Source organism: Pelophylax lessonae (genome assembly GCF_965119305.1).
Source record: "Pelophylax lessonae genome assembly, chromosome: 4".
NCBI classification, from domain to species: Eukaryota; Metazoa; Chordata; class Amphibia; order Anura; family Ranidae; genus Pelophylax; species Pelophylax lessonae.
In genome coordinates this window covers 546993367-547006387 of record NC_138771.1, presented here as the reverse complement: position 1 = coordinate 547006387, position 13021 = coordinate 546993367, and the positions used below count along the sequence as shown (strand labels likewise).

At 40.6% G+C, this 13021-nt stretch overlaps 1 protein-coding gene across 1 annotated transcript in view; it reads left to right on the top strand.

The window, feature by feature from the left end:
• The window catches only part of TMEM127 (transmembrane protein 127), a 29983-nt gene extending 18127 nt beyond the window's left edge, over positions 1–11856 (top strand). Inside the window, exons 2-5 of the mRNA XM_082255374.1 lie at positions 2950–3219; positions 5560–5724; positions 9577–11651; positions 11722–11856. Coding sequence (XP_082111500.1) covers positions 2976–3219; positions 5560–5724; positions 9577–9881 — 714 coding nt within the window. The 5' untranslated portion in view covers positions 2950–2975 and the 3' untranslated portion in view covers positions 9882–11651; positions 11722–11856. The remainder of the gene's footprint in view (positions 1–2949; positions 3220–5559; positions 5725–9576; positions 11652–11721) is intronic.
• Positions 11857–13021: the final 1165 nt, after the last annotated feature.

Here is a 13021-nt window from a genome sequence, read left to right as displayed (position 1 = left end):
CCGAAAATTCATAAATTCACTGTGTGTCCCCCTGGCAGAACGATCGTAGCCAGTATGGATAACTTCACTGCTGGACTATCCCATCATAGTGATATTTTTTCTTACAACCTATAGTTTCGATGCTACCATCCTACATTAAATGAGTTGTAAATTCAGAAGGTTTTTTATCTTAAAGAATTCTATGCATTAAGATAAAAAAAACCTTCTGTGTGCAGCTGCCCCCCTAACACTTACCTGAGGTCCCTCTCTGTCCACGAGTGTCTCAGGCATCCGAGATTCTCCCTTCTGATTGGCTGAGACACAGCAGCGGCACCATTGGCTGCCGCTGCTGTCCAAGTCAGCTAGCCAACCGGGAGGGCCGGGTCGAGGCTTCGTGTCTGAATAGACACAGGGAGCTGTGACTCGGCTCGGGTGCCCCCATAGCAAGCTGCTTGCTGTGGGGGCACTGAACAGGAGGGAGGGGCCAGGATCACAAAAAAGAGACCCGAGAAGAGGAGGATCCGGGCCACGCTGTGCAAAACCAACTGCAACAGAGCAGGTTTGTTGTTTTTATAGGAAAAAAAAAAACGAGACTTTACAATCACTTTAAGGATTCAGGTCATGTTATTGACATCCTTCAAAATTACAGTTGCGAGACAGATAACATGTGGGCCTCACTGGATGTGTGCTCTCTTTACACATCCATCCCACATCCAGTGGGCCTTGAGGCTCTTCAGCATTTGCTTTTCAAGACCCTAATATGAACTACAGATAGGCCCAATTTTAATCGATGCTACAAGCTTCTGCTTGGAAGACAATTATTTTTTGTGTTCCAAGATAAATTCGATCTTCAGACGCACGGAACAGCTAAGGGTACGAATTTCGCTCCCTCACCTGCCAACATTGTCATGAGATATTGGGAGGAGCAATTTGTTTGGGACCACAACCCCTTTGCCAGACCTACTGTATTGTGTTGTTTGGGCGATACATCAATGGCATCCTGGTCATTTGGGGTGGTGACCCAGAGGTGTGTATGGCCTTTGTGTCCCATTGCAACAACAACACAGTTCACACGTGATAGATCCCCATAGTCTGTTTTTTTTTTTTTTTCTTTTAGATCTGGAGTTACAACATGAGGATGGGTCCATTTGTACAAACAATTATTGTAAGCCCACTAGTGTCAATTTTGTATTTGCTCTATACGAGCTGCCATCACCCTTCTTGGGTGAAAATCCCGAGCGGACAGTTTCAAAGATTTTGTAAAGATTTTTACAAAAAGGGTACCCACTGGAACTAATTCAGATAGCCTATGAAAAATTTCTAGAAGGCCCACCACTTCCCAAAAAAGATAAAAGACCCAACACCGACACTACCATGTTTGTGACAGAATTCAATAACAAATACAGATCCATCACTAATATTGTCAAAAACCATTGGCACAATTTGCAGATGGATCCAAAGTTAGGGCCCACTCTACCTCCAGTTCTCCAGGTCACCTTTAAAAGAACCTGCACTATCAAAAACATTGTTGCTCCCAGGAAATTAAAAATTTCTCGAGCTGAGAGAACTATGGATATACGTTCCTACTTTTATAAAATAATTGGCATTTTTCAATGCAGAAAAGAGGGTGCTTGACTTGCCAGTTTATTCAGCATGGTCAGTCCTCATTCTCAGATAGAGCTGGTAACACTTATGATATCAAACAATTTATAACCAGCTCTTCTGAGTATGTCATTTAGATACTCCAATGTCCTTGCAACCTTCTGTATGTGAGACGCACGATGGACACCTTACGAAAACACATTGGCGAGAATCGGCGGTTCATACAGAAGGGCTCCCAGGAACATAGTGTTCCCCGCCACTTCAAAATCCATCATGCCAAAAAAATTTGGAGCCTAAGGGTGGCAGCTATAGAGTTCATACCCGGAGGGTCTTTGACTGCCAATGAGAGGTTCTGCCTTCTAGATTTACACACTGGCATCTCGATCTCCAAATAGGTTGCACGAGGAGCTGGAAGTGCACAGCTATAAATGATAAATGGTTTTCAAATTTTTTTTTACAAATAAATATCTGAAAAATGTGACATGCATTTGTATTCAGCCCCCTTTACTCTGATCCCCCTAACTAAAATCCAGTGGAACCAATTGCCTTCAGAATTCACCTAATTAGTAAATCGAATCCACCTGTGTGTAATTTAATCTCAGTATAAATACAGCTGTCTGTGAAGCCCTCAGAGGTTTGTTAGAGAACCTTAGTGAACAAACATCAACATGAAGGTCAAGGAACAAACCAGACAGGTCAGGGATAAAGTTGTGGAGAATTTTAAAGCCGGGTTAGGTTATAAAAAAAAAAAAAAATATCCCAAGCTTTGAACATCTCATGAAGCACTTTTCAATCCATCATCTGAAAATGGAAAGAGTGTGGCACAACTGCAAACCTACTAAGACATGGCCGTCCACCTAAATTATAAAATATATATAATATTCTGTGTGTGTGTGTGTGTGTGTGTGTGTGTGTGTGTGTGTGTGTGTATGTGTATTAATAGACTGGCTACTGATTGCGTTGGAAGGAACAATGCTGGTGTGCTAATTCTAGTGCATTGCACTGTTTCCAGTCCCTACACACCTGGTGTGAATGGGCACTAAAAAGAGCGTAAAATATTTCACATGGTTGTGTACAGCAGGTGAATTAATTGTGTTTGATGTTGGGAAAATAATGAATGTGTTACCTTCATAGTCCTTTAATACATTGCATCCCACCAAATATATAGATCATTTAAATAAACTGTGTTTTTACTGTCAATGGGTAGTGTTTGCTTTACAGCAAAATTTGCTGTAAAGTTGATTTGATTTTTATTTATTTACACGCTTTTGTGTCAGTGCTTTTTTCCTTTATTATACCCACTAGCCACTTTGCCTGTTTTATCATTGACCAGATTCTGAAATTCATGTTTGTGTTTCTTGTTTGCAGAGTAAAAGCTCTTCTCAGCACTTGAGATGTTTGCTCCCGGCGGGTCCGGAGGTTCTTCCATGCCCAGGAGAAGGGGCCATGGAACCCATTCCCTTCCCAAGCAGCCAGAGAGAAGCCTGGCATCAGCTCTGCCCGGTGCTTTGTCTATTACTGCCCTATGCACTGCTCTGGCAGAACCCGCCTGGCTACATATCCATGGAGGGTCCTGCAAACGTCAGGAGTTGGGGGTTGCCGATGTGCTAGGACCAGAAGATCCTGAACTACTGACAAGTAAGTTGTGAGATCTCTTTGAATGGATAATGAAGACTTTTTATTGGTGTTTTACTTGGATATTTACCTGTCAATAAAGGTAGTATTTTTTTTGTTTTTTTTAACAAACAAGACTCGTTTTTGACAACTTCATCTTGCTATAATTTATTTCATTTTCTATCTATTCTAAAGATGGGCATCTAGGATAATCAAACCCAATAACAAAAATTTAATATGTTTTAGCTTACCAGTCCTTCGATGCGGTGGCTGCATTATTTATTTATTTTTTTCAAGCTAAGAACATTTTTAGAAAGAACAGAAAATACCTGTTGATCTTGCCACAATTGCAGTGCCCTTGTCACTTCTTGTGAGCTAAATGGAAAGCATAAACAATGTTATCGATCTTCTATGAAGTACTCCTCTCCCCATCCCTCATATAATGAGGATGAAGAGAGGAAGTCCAGCCTGGGTGACAACCATGGCTTCCCCTATAGCAACAGTGGAGCCACCCTGTAAGTGTAAGTGTAGCCACCCTGGGACAGAAAGTGTGTTACAGGTTTACTACGGGAAAAAAATGAATGCCTAAAGACTGGTAAGCTGCAATAGATTACATTTTGATTTTTGGATACTCTAAGAATACTTTTGCAGTCAAATTTGAGAAAACCTCACGATGTTAAATGTTCCTATTCACACAGCATGCTTAACCATTTTCCGTCCGGCCTATACCAGAATGACAGCTGGGCGGGGATTTCATTGTTCTGACTGGACATCATATGACGTCCTTCAGAACAAGCCGCTCATGCGCACCCCCCAGGGGCGTGCAGTGCAGCGATCGGTGGTGCGCTGTGTCCAAGGGACACGTAGGCACTTTACCATGTGACCAGCTGTGTCTAATCACAGCTGATCAGAGTGTAAATTAAAAGTGTCAGTTATCGGCATTCTTCTCCTCAGGCTAACAGCGTGTTACGCGAGGAGAACCAATAAGCGACTTTCCTCAGTGGGGGGACATCTGCACTGATGATCAGTGCAGCTCCACCAGTGATGCCCATCAGTGCCGCCTATCAATGCTGCATATTAATACCTCCTCATCAGTGCAGCCTCATCAGCGCACATCAGTAAAGGAGAAAAATTACTTATTTACAAAATTTTATAACAGAAACTAAGAAAAACTTTTTTCATTTGTTTAGCAAAAAATAAAAAAAAAAAAAACAAATCCAGTGGTAATTAAATACCACCAACAGAAAGATCTGTCTCAAAAAAATGATAAAAAATTTTGTTTGGGTACAGCATTGCATGACTGCGCAATTGTTATTTCTGAAAGCTGAAAATTGGCCTGGACAGGAAGGGGGTAAAAGTGCTATGTATTGAATTGGTTAAAATTAAAAAAATATATATATATTTGTTATCTTTTAGATGTTTCACAAGGGGAGGTGTCCTGGCTGACTGCAAAGTTGTTTCAACAATGTTAGAGTGAGTTTGTCCTAGATCTGTCCTCCTTACCATAAAAATACAAGAAGCCCAGCCACTACACCTGTAACCCTTTGACAGTACAGAAAGTGTTCAAATCAGGTTATAATTGAAGGAATGTCTACCTGCATAGTACAGACAGGGTTAATTATGGAAAACACATCTTCCCAGACACCTCATAAACAAAGAGAACACTTTAAAGAACTACACCACTGATATCAACATTTCCAGGTATGCTGGATACCTTGTCCTCCGCTATGCTTTGTGGTTCCTCCTGCCAGCTGCTTTGATTCTACTGTGTCCCATAGAGGCCTATCAGCAGGCAAGGGGAACCACAGCACCCAGCGGGGGACCAAGTATCCAATATACCCAGAACCGGTAATTTATTCTGTCTTCTTTTACAGGGTGCCCTTTTAAAGTGGTAGTAAACACTGCTTGGTAACATGTATAATAAAGCTAAACTGTAGGTACAAGAAATATCTCCTAAACATGCACTGTTTGTTTAGGAGACATTCACTATTTCTGCAGCTGGCGTTGGCACCAGAGCATGCACACTGCGCTCTGAATGGAGGGCATGCTGAGTGTGCCATCCATTCAGAGCGCTATGGCACGATCATGACTTCTGTGCTCACGAGTGACGTCATCGTGGCTCAGCCATTCAAACGTCCACAGCCTGCTAACCTGGAAGGAAGGACAGATGAAGATGGTAGCTCTGTAAGCGGTGACAGCGCGCCGCTGGGGGGGCTTTGTTTTAAAGTACGTCAATGCATACTAGCACATGCATGGGGGAGGTTTTTTATTTTAACCTTCTGGTGTTCTACATGAGAGTGTTTTAGTGTACTTTAAATAGGTAAAAATTTTGTAAATGAAGATATTTATTTCATGTACTTGCAGAGTTTTGTATGAATCGTCAGACTATACTTCTCCTCCGTGTCATTGCTGGCTTCTGCTTCCTGGGCATTGCCTGCAGTATGACTGCTTTCTTGCTTGATGTTTTTGGGCCCAAACACCCAGCTCTGAAAATCACACGTCGCTACGCCTTTGCTCACATTCTTACAGGTATGATTGTTCTATTTTTTTATTTTTTTATTGCGATAACAAGATATATATATATATATATATTATACACTGCTCAAAAAAAAAAAATTAAAGGAACAATTTGAAAACACATCAGATCTCATTGGTGAAAATATTATGCTGAATATCTATGCCAATATGGACTGGGTAATGTGTTAGGAACGAAAGGATGCCACATCGTTTGATGGAAATAAAAATTATCAAAAAAATTATCTCGCCCAACATCAGTGCCTGACCTCACAAATATGCTTCTGGAAGAATGGGCAAACATTCACGTGGACAGACTTCCCAGAAGAGTTGAAGCTGTTATAGCTGCAAAGGGTGTACCAACTCAATATTGAACCCTACGGACTAAGACTGGGATGCCATTAAAGTTCATGTGTGTGTAAAAGCAGGTGTCCCAATACTCTTGGTAATATAGTGTATATGTAGTACATTTGCAAGTTGTATTCATGTATAGTACCAATTACAAAGCTGCATTTATTTATTTATTTTTCTATGTAGTTATTTAATAAAGGTTTCCACAGAAAGTCTTAAAAATGTCCTGAACAAAATTTACCTAAAGCTGCCCATAGATGGATCCGTTTCTTTTGATCATCCAGAGGGCCGATCCTAAAAAACAGAACAGATTCCCCCATCCACACAAGCATGGATAGAGGTATCCTCAAGCCAGGAGCACAGGGAAAATCTGGTGTTGCAGATAGCTGATCAGGTCATTTTTTCACTTGCATTTTAATTTGAAAAATAGAAATATAACCGTGATAGAGTGGACTTGTGCTCTATTGGCTGCTCAAGCATTTGGGGGTAGGGAGTGGCTTCTCAGCTCTATGTAAGCTCCTGGTTTCGACTTGGAACCTATAAAAGGACTCTTTGTCAGGTAGGAAACAGAGTAAGACAATTTTGCTTGGGGGCCACCACTAAAGTTCTCCCTCTTTGCCCTGCCTGGTTTCTTTAGGAGAAAAGGGAGATTAGGAACTCATGAAAGGGTAAATAAAAAATAAAAAGGTGAACAAATTCCAAATATCCTGACTACCCCTGCAGGCCCCCCTGCGCATAGCAGCCATGTTCACTGCAATACACAGGCCCATAGCGAGTATCCATCATAATAACCAATGAGAAGTGCTTTTTTCTTCTGGGACACCTTACCGGAAAAAAAAAAACCTTAGATTTGTTTGTCATTGGTCAGCATGGTCACATGGCTGCGCTGACCAATGAGCACTTTAAATTTCGAGCACTATGATTGATACTCACTCTGGGGGCTGTGTATTACAGCATATGGGACATTAAGGCCTCTATGTGCAGTGGGGTCCAGAGGGGTGGCTATGATATTTGGAGTTAGTCAATCTCTTTGTTTTTCGCAAAAAGCTGAGTTTACCTTTTAACTAAATGACCACTGACAAATTGTGCTCACCAGCTTGAAGTTGATATGTTTGTAGCTCTTAGCTCTTTTCAATTTAAGCAAGATTGTTAGTAACATCCTAGTCACAGAAGGTATACAGTGTAATACTTGTGTATGTGTGTATAATAGAAGTCGTAACTAATGTAATACATGTACAGCCTGATGTAAACCTATGACAGTTGTAGATCTACTACTGTTGACCTGAAGGCGTAAAGGAGTCAAATTATATGCATCTTCATGAACAATAAAAAGCTAGATAACGGTCTATCTATTGTTAACCTGAATACCAGGGGCAAAATGTGTTGTTTTGATTTTCCCTCAAGCCTGGTCGTGTCTTTCATTTAAAGTCCCAAACCTCCTCTTTATGACCAGGGGCAGAGAGAGACGTAAATAATAGGACTTTACATGTGCCTTCCAGGGAATACCACACACTAAATTTAAAACATAATTTTAGTACAAATCTAAAAACCAGCAAAACATTTAAGGATTACATGAAAACCATCTTTCCACCAACAGGAAACACATATCACATTAAAAGTTGAAGATATTCTAATTCCACATCTTATGGTAATACAGTGGGGGGGGGGGGGAGTATTTGATCCCCTGCTGATTTTGTATGTTTGCCCACTGACAAAGAAACGATCAGTCAATAATTTTAATGGTAGGTTCATTTCAACAGTGAGAGACAGAATAACAACAAAAAGAAAAACCCATTTCAAAAAAGTTAAAAATTGATTTTCATTATAAGTGAAAAGATTATTTGACCCCTTTGAAAAACATGACTTGGTACTTGGTTGCAAAACCCTTGTTGGCAATCAGAGGTCAGACATTTCTTGTAGTTGGCCACCAGGTTTTCACACATCTCAAGAGGGATTTTGTCTCACTTCTTTTTGCAGGTCCTCTCCAAGTCCTTACGGTTTGGAGGCTGACCTTTAGTAGCTTGAAACGTCAGCTCCCTCCACATATTTTCTATGGGAATAAGGTCTGGAGACTGGCTAGGGCACTCCAGGACCCTTATGTTCTTCTTCTGGAGCCTCTCCTTTGTTGCCTTGGCCGTGTGTTTCCCTGTGTTTTGGGTTATTGTCATGCTGAAATACCTATCTACGACCCATTTTCAATGCCCTGGCTGAGGGAGGGAGGTTAAGTTGTCCTGTTCTCTTAGCAGAAAAACACCCCAAAGTATTATGTTTCCACTTCCACGTTTGGCCGTTGGGATGGTGTTCTTGGGGTCGTAGGCAGCATTCCTCCTCCAAACATGGTGAGTTGAGTAAAATGCCAAAGAGCTAGATTTGGGTCTCATCTGACCACAACACTTTCACCCAGTTCTCCTCTGAATCATTCAGATGTTTATTAGAAAACTTCAGACGGCCTTTACATGTGATTTCTTGAGCAGGGGGACCTTGCGGGCGATGCAGGATTTCAGTCCTTCATGGCGTAGTGTGTTACCAATTGTTTCCTTGGTAAATATGGTCCCAGCTGCCTTGAGATCATTGACAAGATTTTCCCGTGTAGTTCTGGGCTGATTCCTCACTGTTCTCATGATCAATATAACTCCATGAGGTGAGATCTTGCATGGAGCCCCAGACTGAGAGAGATTGACAGTTTTTTTCGTGTTTCTTTAATTTGCAAATAATCGCACCAACTGTTGTCACCCTCTCACCAAGCTGTTTGGCGATGGCCTTGTAGCCCATTTCAGCTATGTTTAGGTTTACAATCTTATCCCTGAAATCCTTGGACAGCTCTTTGGTCTTGGCCATGGTGGAGAGATTGGAATCTGATTCATTGATTTGCGCTTCTGTGGACAGGTGTCTTTTATACAGGTAACAATCTGAGTTTAGGCGCACTCCCTTTAAGAGAGTGCTCCTAATCTCAGCTCATTACCTGTAAAGAAGACACCTGGGAGCCAGAAATCTTGCTGATTGATAAGGGATCCAATACTTATTTCACTTCCTAAAATGCAAATCAATTTATAACTTTTTTTGAAATACGTTTTTCTGGATATTTTGTTTCTCGCAGTTTAAATAAACCTACCATTAAAATGATAGAATGATCATTTCTTTGTCAGTGGGCAAAGGTACAAAATCATCAGGGAGTCGTATACTTTTTTCCCTCACTGTAGGCGTCATGGATCTACGCATTTTGACAAAAGGTTAGCTTCATCAGGATCCATTGCCCTTAGATGTGACTATGCAATGCTCAGGAAATTATTTACGTCTCTCATTTCCCCTGGTATTTAGGTTGACCGTAGATATATAGTTGATCAGATTGCATTTGTATAGGGATGGTGCCCTCAGGGAAATTTTTTAAATGTTATTTTGAGTAGTAATTCAATAAAAAGCTAGTTGCCACCTTTTGCCAGCTTGTGAATTGTCCAGCCCCAGAAATGTTATGTAAAAACTGCAGAAATGATGTTCCTCTGTTTCTTACTTTCACAGTTTTACAATGTGCTACAGTGATTGGCTTCTGCTACTGGGCCTCAGAACTTATACTTGCCCTTCAGCAGCAGCACAAGCAGTACCATGGTTCCCAAGTCTACGTCACCTTTGCTGTCAGTTTCTACCTGGTGGCTGGTGCTGGTGGAGCATCCATCTTGGCTACTGCAGCAAATCTCCTGCGCCACTACCCTACAGAAGAGGAAGAGCAGGCTCTGGAGCTGCTGTCAGAGATGGAAGCTGACTCTTACCCTGCAGAGTATGATGTCATGAATCCTTTCCAGCCTCCACCAGCCTACACTCCCTAATGAGGCTCCAAGGAAGAGATCTGGGATATTATCCATTAGTCTGTCTCCATGTAATGGGAGAGAGCACCTGGCTGCCTGAATCAAGAAGAGGACATTTCAGCCGAATTGCTGTAAATATGCAAACAGGCAGTTTGTTCATCTTTCCTTGCAGACAGGTCATCAATGCTGATTTCACATTTTGCTTCCCTTGCCCTTTGTTATATAATGTTCGTTTTTTGGAATCGTTCACAATTCCCATAATGCTTTCCTCATTTAGTATCGCTTTCTCCCTTGTGCTTGTCCAGATACACCCTTTAGTCTAAAAAGGAAACTCTCATTGGTGGGCCTTCTTCAGAAAAGCAGTTTCTGTTCCTGAAAGGCAGAAGGTCATTCTGTGGTTGCTTACAATTGTAAGCTTTTTATTTCCAATCAAATCCCAAGACACAATAAATAAATGTTTTCCTAATGGATGCTTAGGGAAAAGAGAGACTAGGCATTTAAGCCAGGTAGGACAAGGGCTATGAGAAAAGAAGTAAGCCGTTTTGCTCTGCTGTTGACAGGTCAGGGATCTTAAAGTGGATCTATCATCCATACAGATTGCTGGCAGCCATTTTTTTCTGAATCAAAATATCATCAGTTCTCAATGAACCTATGTCATCTTTTCGTAGTGAGGCACTCTCTACCTTGTAACTCAATGAAGTTTCTTGCAATTTAATATGCTGCATTTACTGAAATATCAGTCCAGCCCGTAACATGGCTGCCTCCACAGGGTATGGCTGACTGGCATGCTGTTGAAAAGGGAGAATGTATTTAGCCTGAGAAAAGTAGGTTTGTCTAACGTTTGGGTTGCAGTACGTTGGTGTGATTGGGAAAATTGTGTGTGCTTTGTTTTGTTTTACACCCTCACTTAATATATGGGTGATATTTATATACCTGTGGTGTATATATTCATTTTTTATTTTTTTTATTTTTATTTTTTTGAACCGCTTCTAAAATGTATATTTTCTTGTGGTTTTACAAGGCACAGTAGATAGACTGTAAGTGGTTACTTACCAGGCAGGCTCTTGGAAAGAATTATCAAAGCATTATTTAACCATCCTGCATCCCAGCCCCAGATACCAATTATTTACATATTTATAAAGTACAAAATGGAGAGGATTGTCCATTGCTTCCCTGTAACATTTTATTATTTACACAGAGACATTTTATCACTTGCAAAACAGCAATATGCAGCTGTTCAAGGCTTTAGGAGAGTTTACAGCTTTTGGATCCCATCCGGAGGTATTATCGAAAACGTTACGACGGGGAGAAAGGAAGACGCAAATAATTGCTTCCGTTCACCTCGATAGCGCATACTGATGTAGTTGTTCTTTGACGGAACAGTGGCAATCCTGTTGGATTGGATTATTCAGATGCCTGCATCCGTTACAGGGTTGCCAACCATCAGTAAATTCAAGGACAGAAATCATGGATGTTACAACTTGTCCTTGAATTTACTGATGGTTGGCAACCCTGAATTTGTGAATAAAAGTTCACTCACAAGCACACGTGTGCTTATTACCCTGACTGGGCTGTCAATGACTTATGCAGGTAGAATAAAAAGTTCAAAAAGAGGGTTTCCTTGCTGTGGGTTATTGACAGCAACTAATGGTGAACTAAGAAAATAAGTGCTAATGCACACAGTTATAAACAATGTTTCATTCCTTTCCACTTCTGTTTTAAAACTGTAGCATAATGCACTTTTGATGTGTCCGATTTATTTTCTCTGCATTGTAGTCTTTAGCAAGTAGAGTCCATTTTTTCACCCCATTTTATTCCATTTTCATTACATTTTATGCATTGTAGTCTTTAGAAAGTAGAGTCCATTTTTTCACCCCATTTTATTCCATTTTCATTACATTTTATAATCTGTTTTTCAGTCCGTTTTTAGATAGGTTTTTGTAATAACAAGTGGAAATCATCCGAAAAAAATTACAATAAAATTGAATGGAATGAACGTTGAAGCTTCATTTAAAAAGTGATTCAGAACCAGTCACCATGGGATTGAGTAAAATAACGTGCATTTTCTTTAAGTTTTTGTTAAGGTTTTTATTGGAGTGGTAGGGGAGTTGTTAATCATTTCATTGAAGACAAAAAGATTAGGCTGGGTATTGACATTATTGAGCGTTTGAACATGGATGTATGCTCTTATTATCAGTGTCTAGGCTAGCCTCTAAGCTAAGCAGAGACCTCCTGGTTGCACTACTCTTCTTCTCTAGGTTGTGAAGGGGGATGAGGCTAAAGTCACCCAGATGGTCTCATTGTCAGCTTATCTTGGGGGTAACAATAGTGATTGTTCAAGGTTGTACAGCCTGGCTGATTTTTTTCGCAAATAATAGAATTACGGGAATATGTCATATAGACGTTCATCATTACCCAGTCTAGCCAAAAACATTGGTATTGGGAGACTGCCATATATTATCTATGAGCTCCATAAAAAACAATACAGGGAATGCTGAGGTCATGTTAAATCACGTTGATTTTATTGTGGTCCCCTCTCCACATTGTGAAAAATATGTTACAAATATATCCCTTGCCTGCACATTAAAATTGACATGTGAAAGATTTAGCCTCTAAATCACACTGGAACCTTTTATCATAATGTGACTATGGATACATTGGCTTGTCTATCTAAGAATATGACTTGCATCTTAAGATATTTAAAAAAAAAGTGTTTATAGATGACGTGTTTTTGAAAGTTTCTGCAATCAGATTCTTGTAAAGTTAATCCTCACAGAAACTAAAACAAATTAATTTCAGTATCAGCTGGCAAATTTTATAGCCGAATTCCAGGTCGGGCTTGGACCAATGTAAGTATGCATATGCCATACCTGTGGGATTGATGTGGAGGTGGAGAATTACTTTAGTCACCGCTACTACAGTGACCACTGAGCTCTTCCAGGTCATGTGCCAAGTAGCTGCCTTGCAGCATAGTTAAAATGGGGTCACTCATCCCTGGTGCCGTTCACATTTTTCTCAATTAATGCAAGGCGTTCTCTGATTGGACAAGGTGGAGATGAAGGGCAGTGACATCATAATCTCCACCAATCAGAGAATGGTTTTCATTCATTGAGAAAATATGCAGGGCTTTCGGTGAATGGTGTCCTTTCTGAGCAAATGAC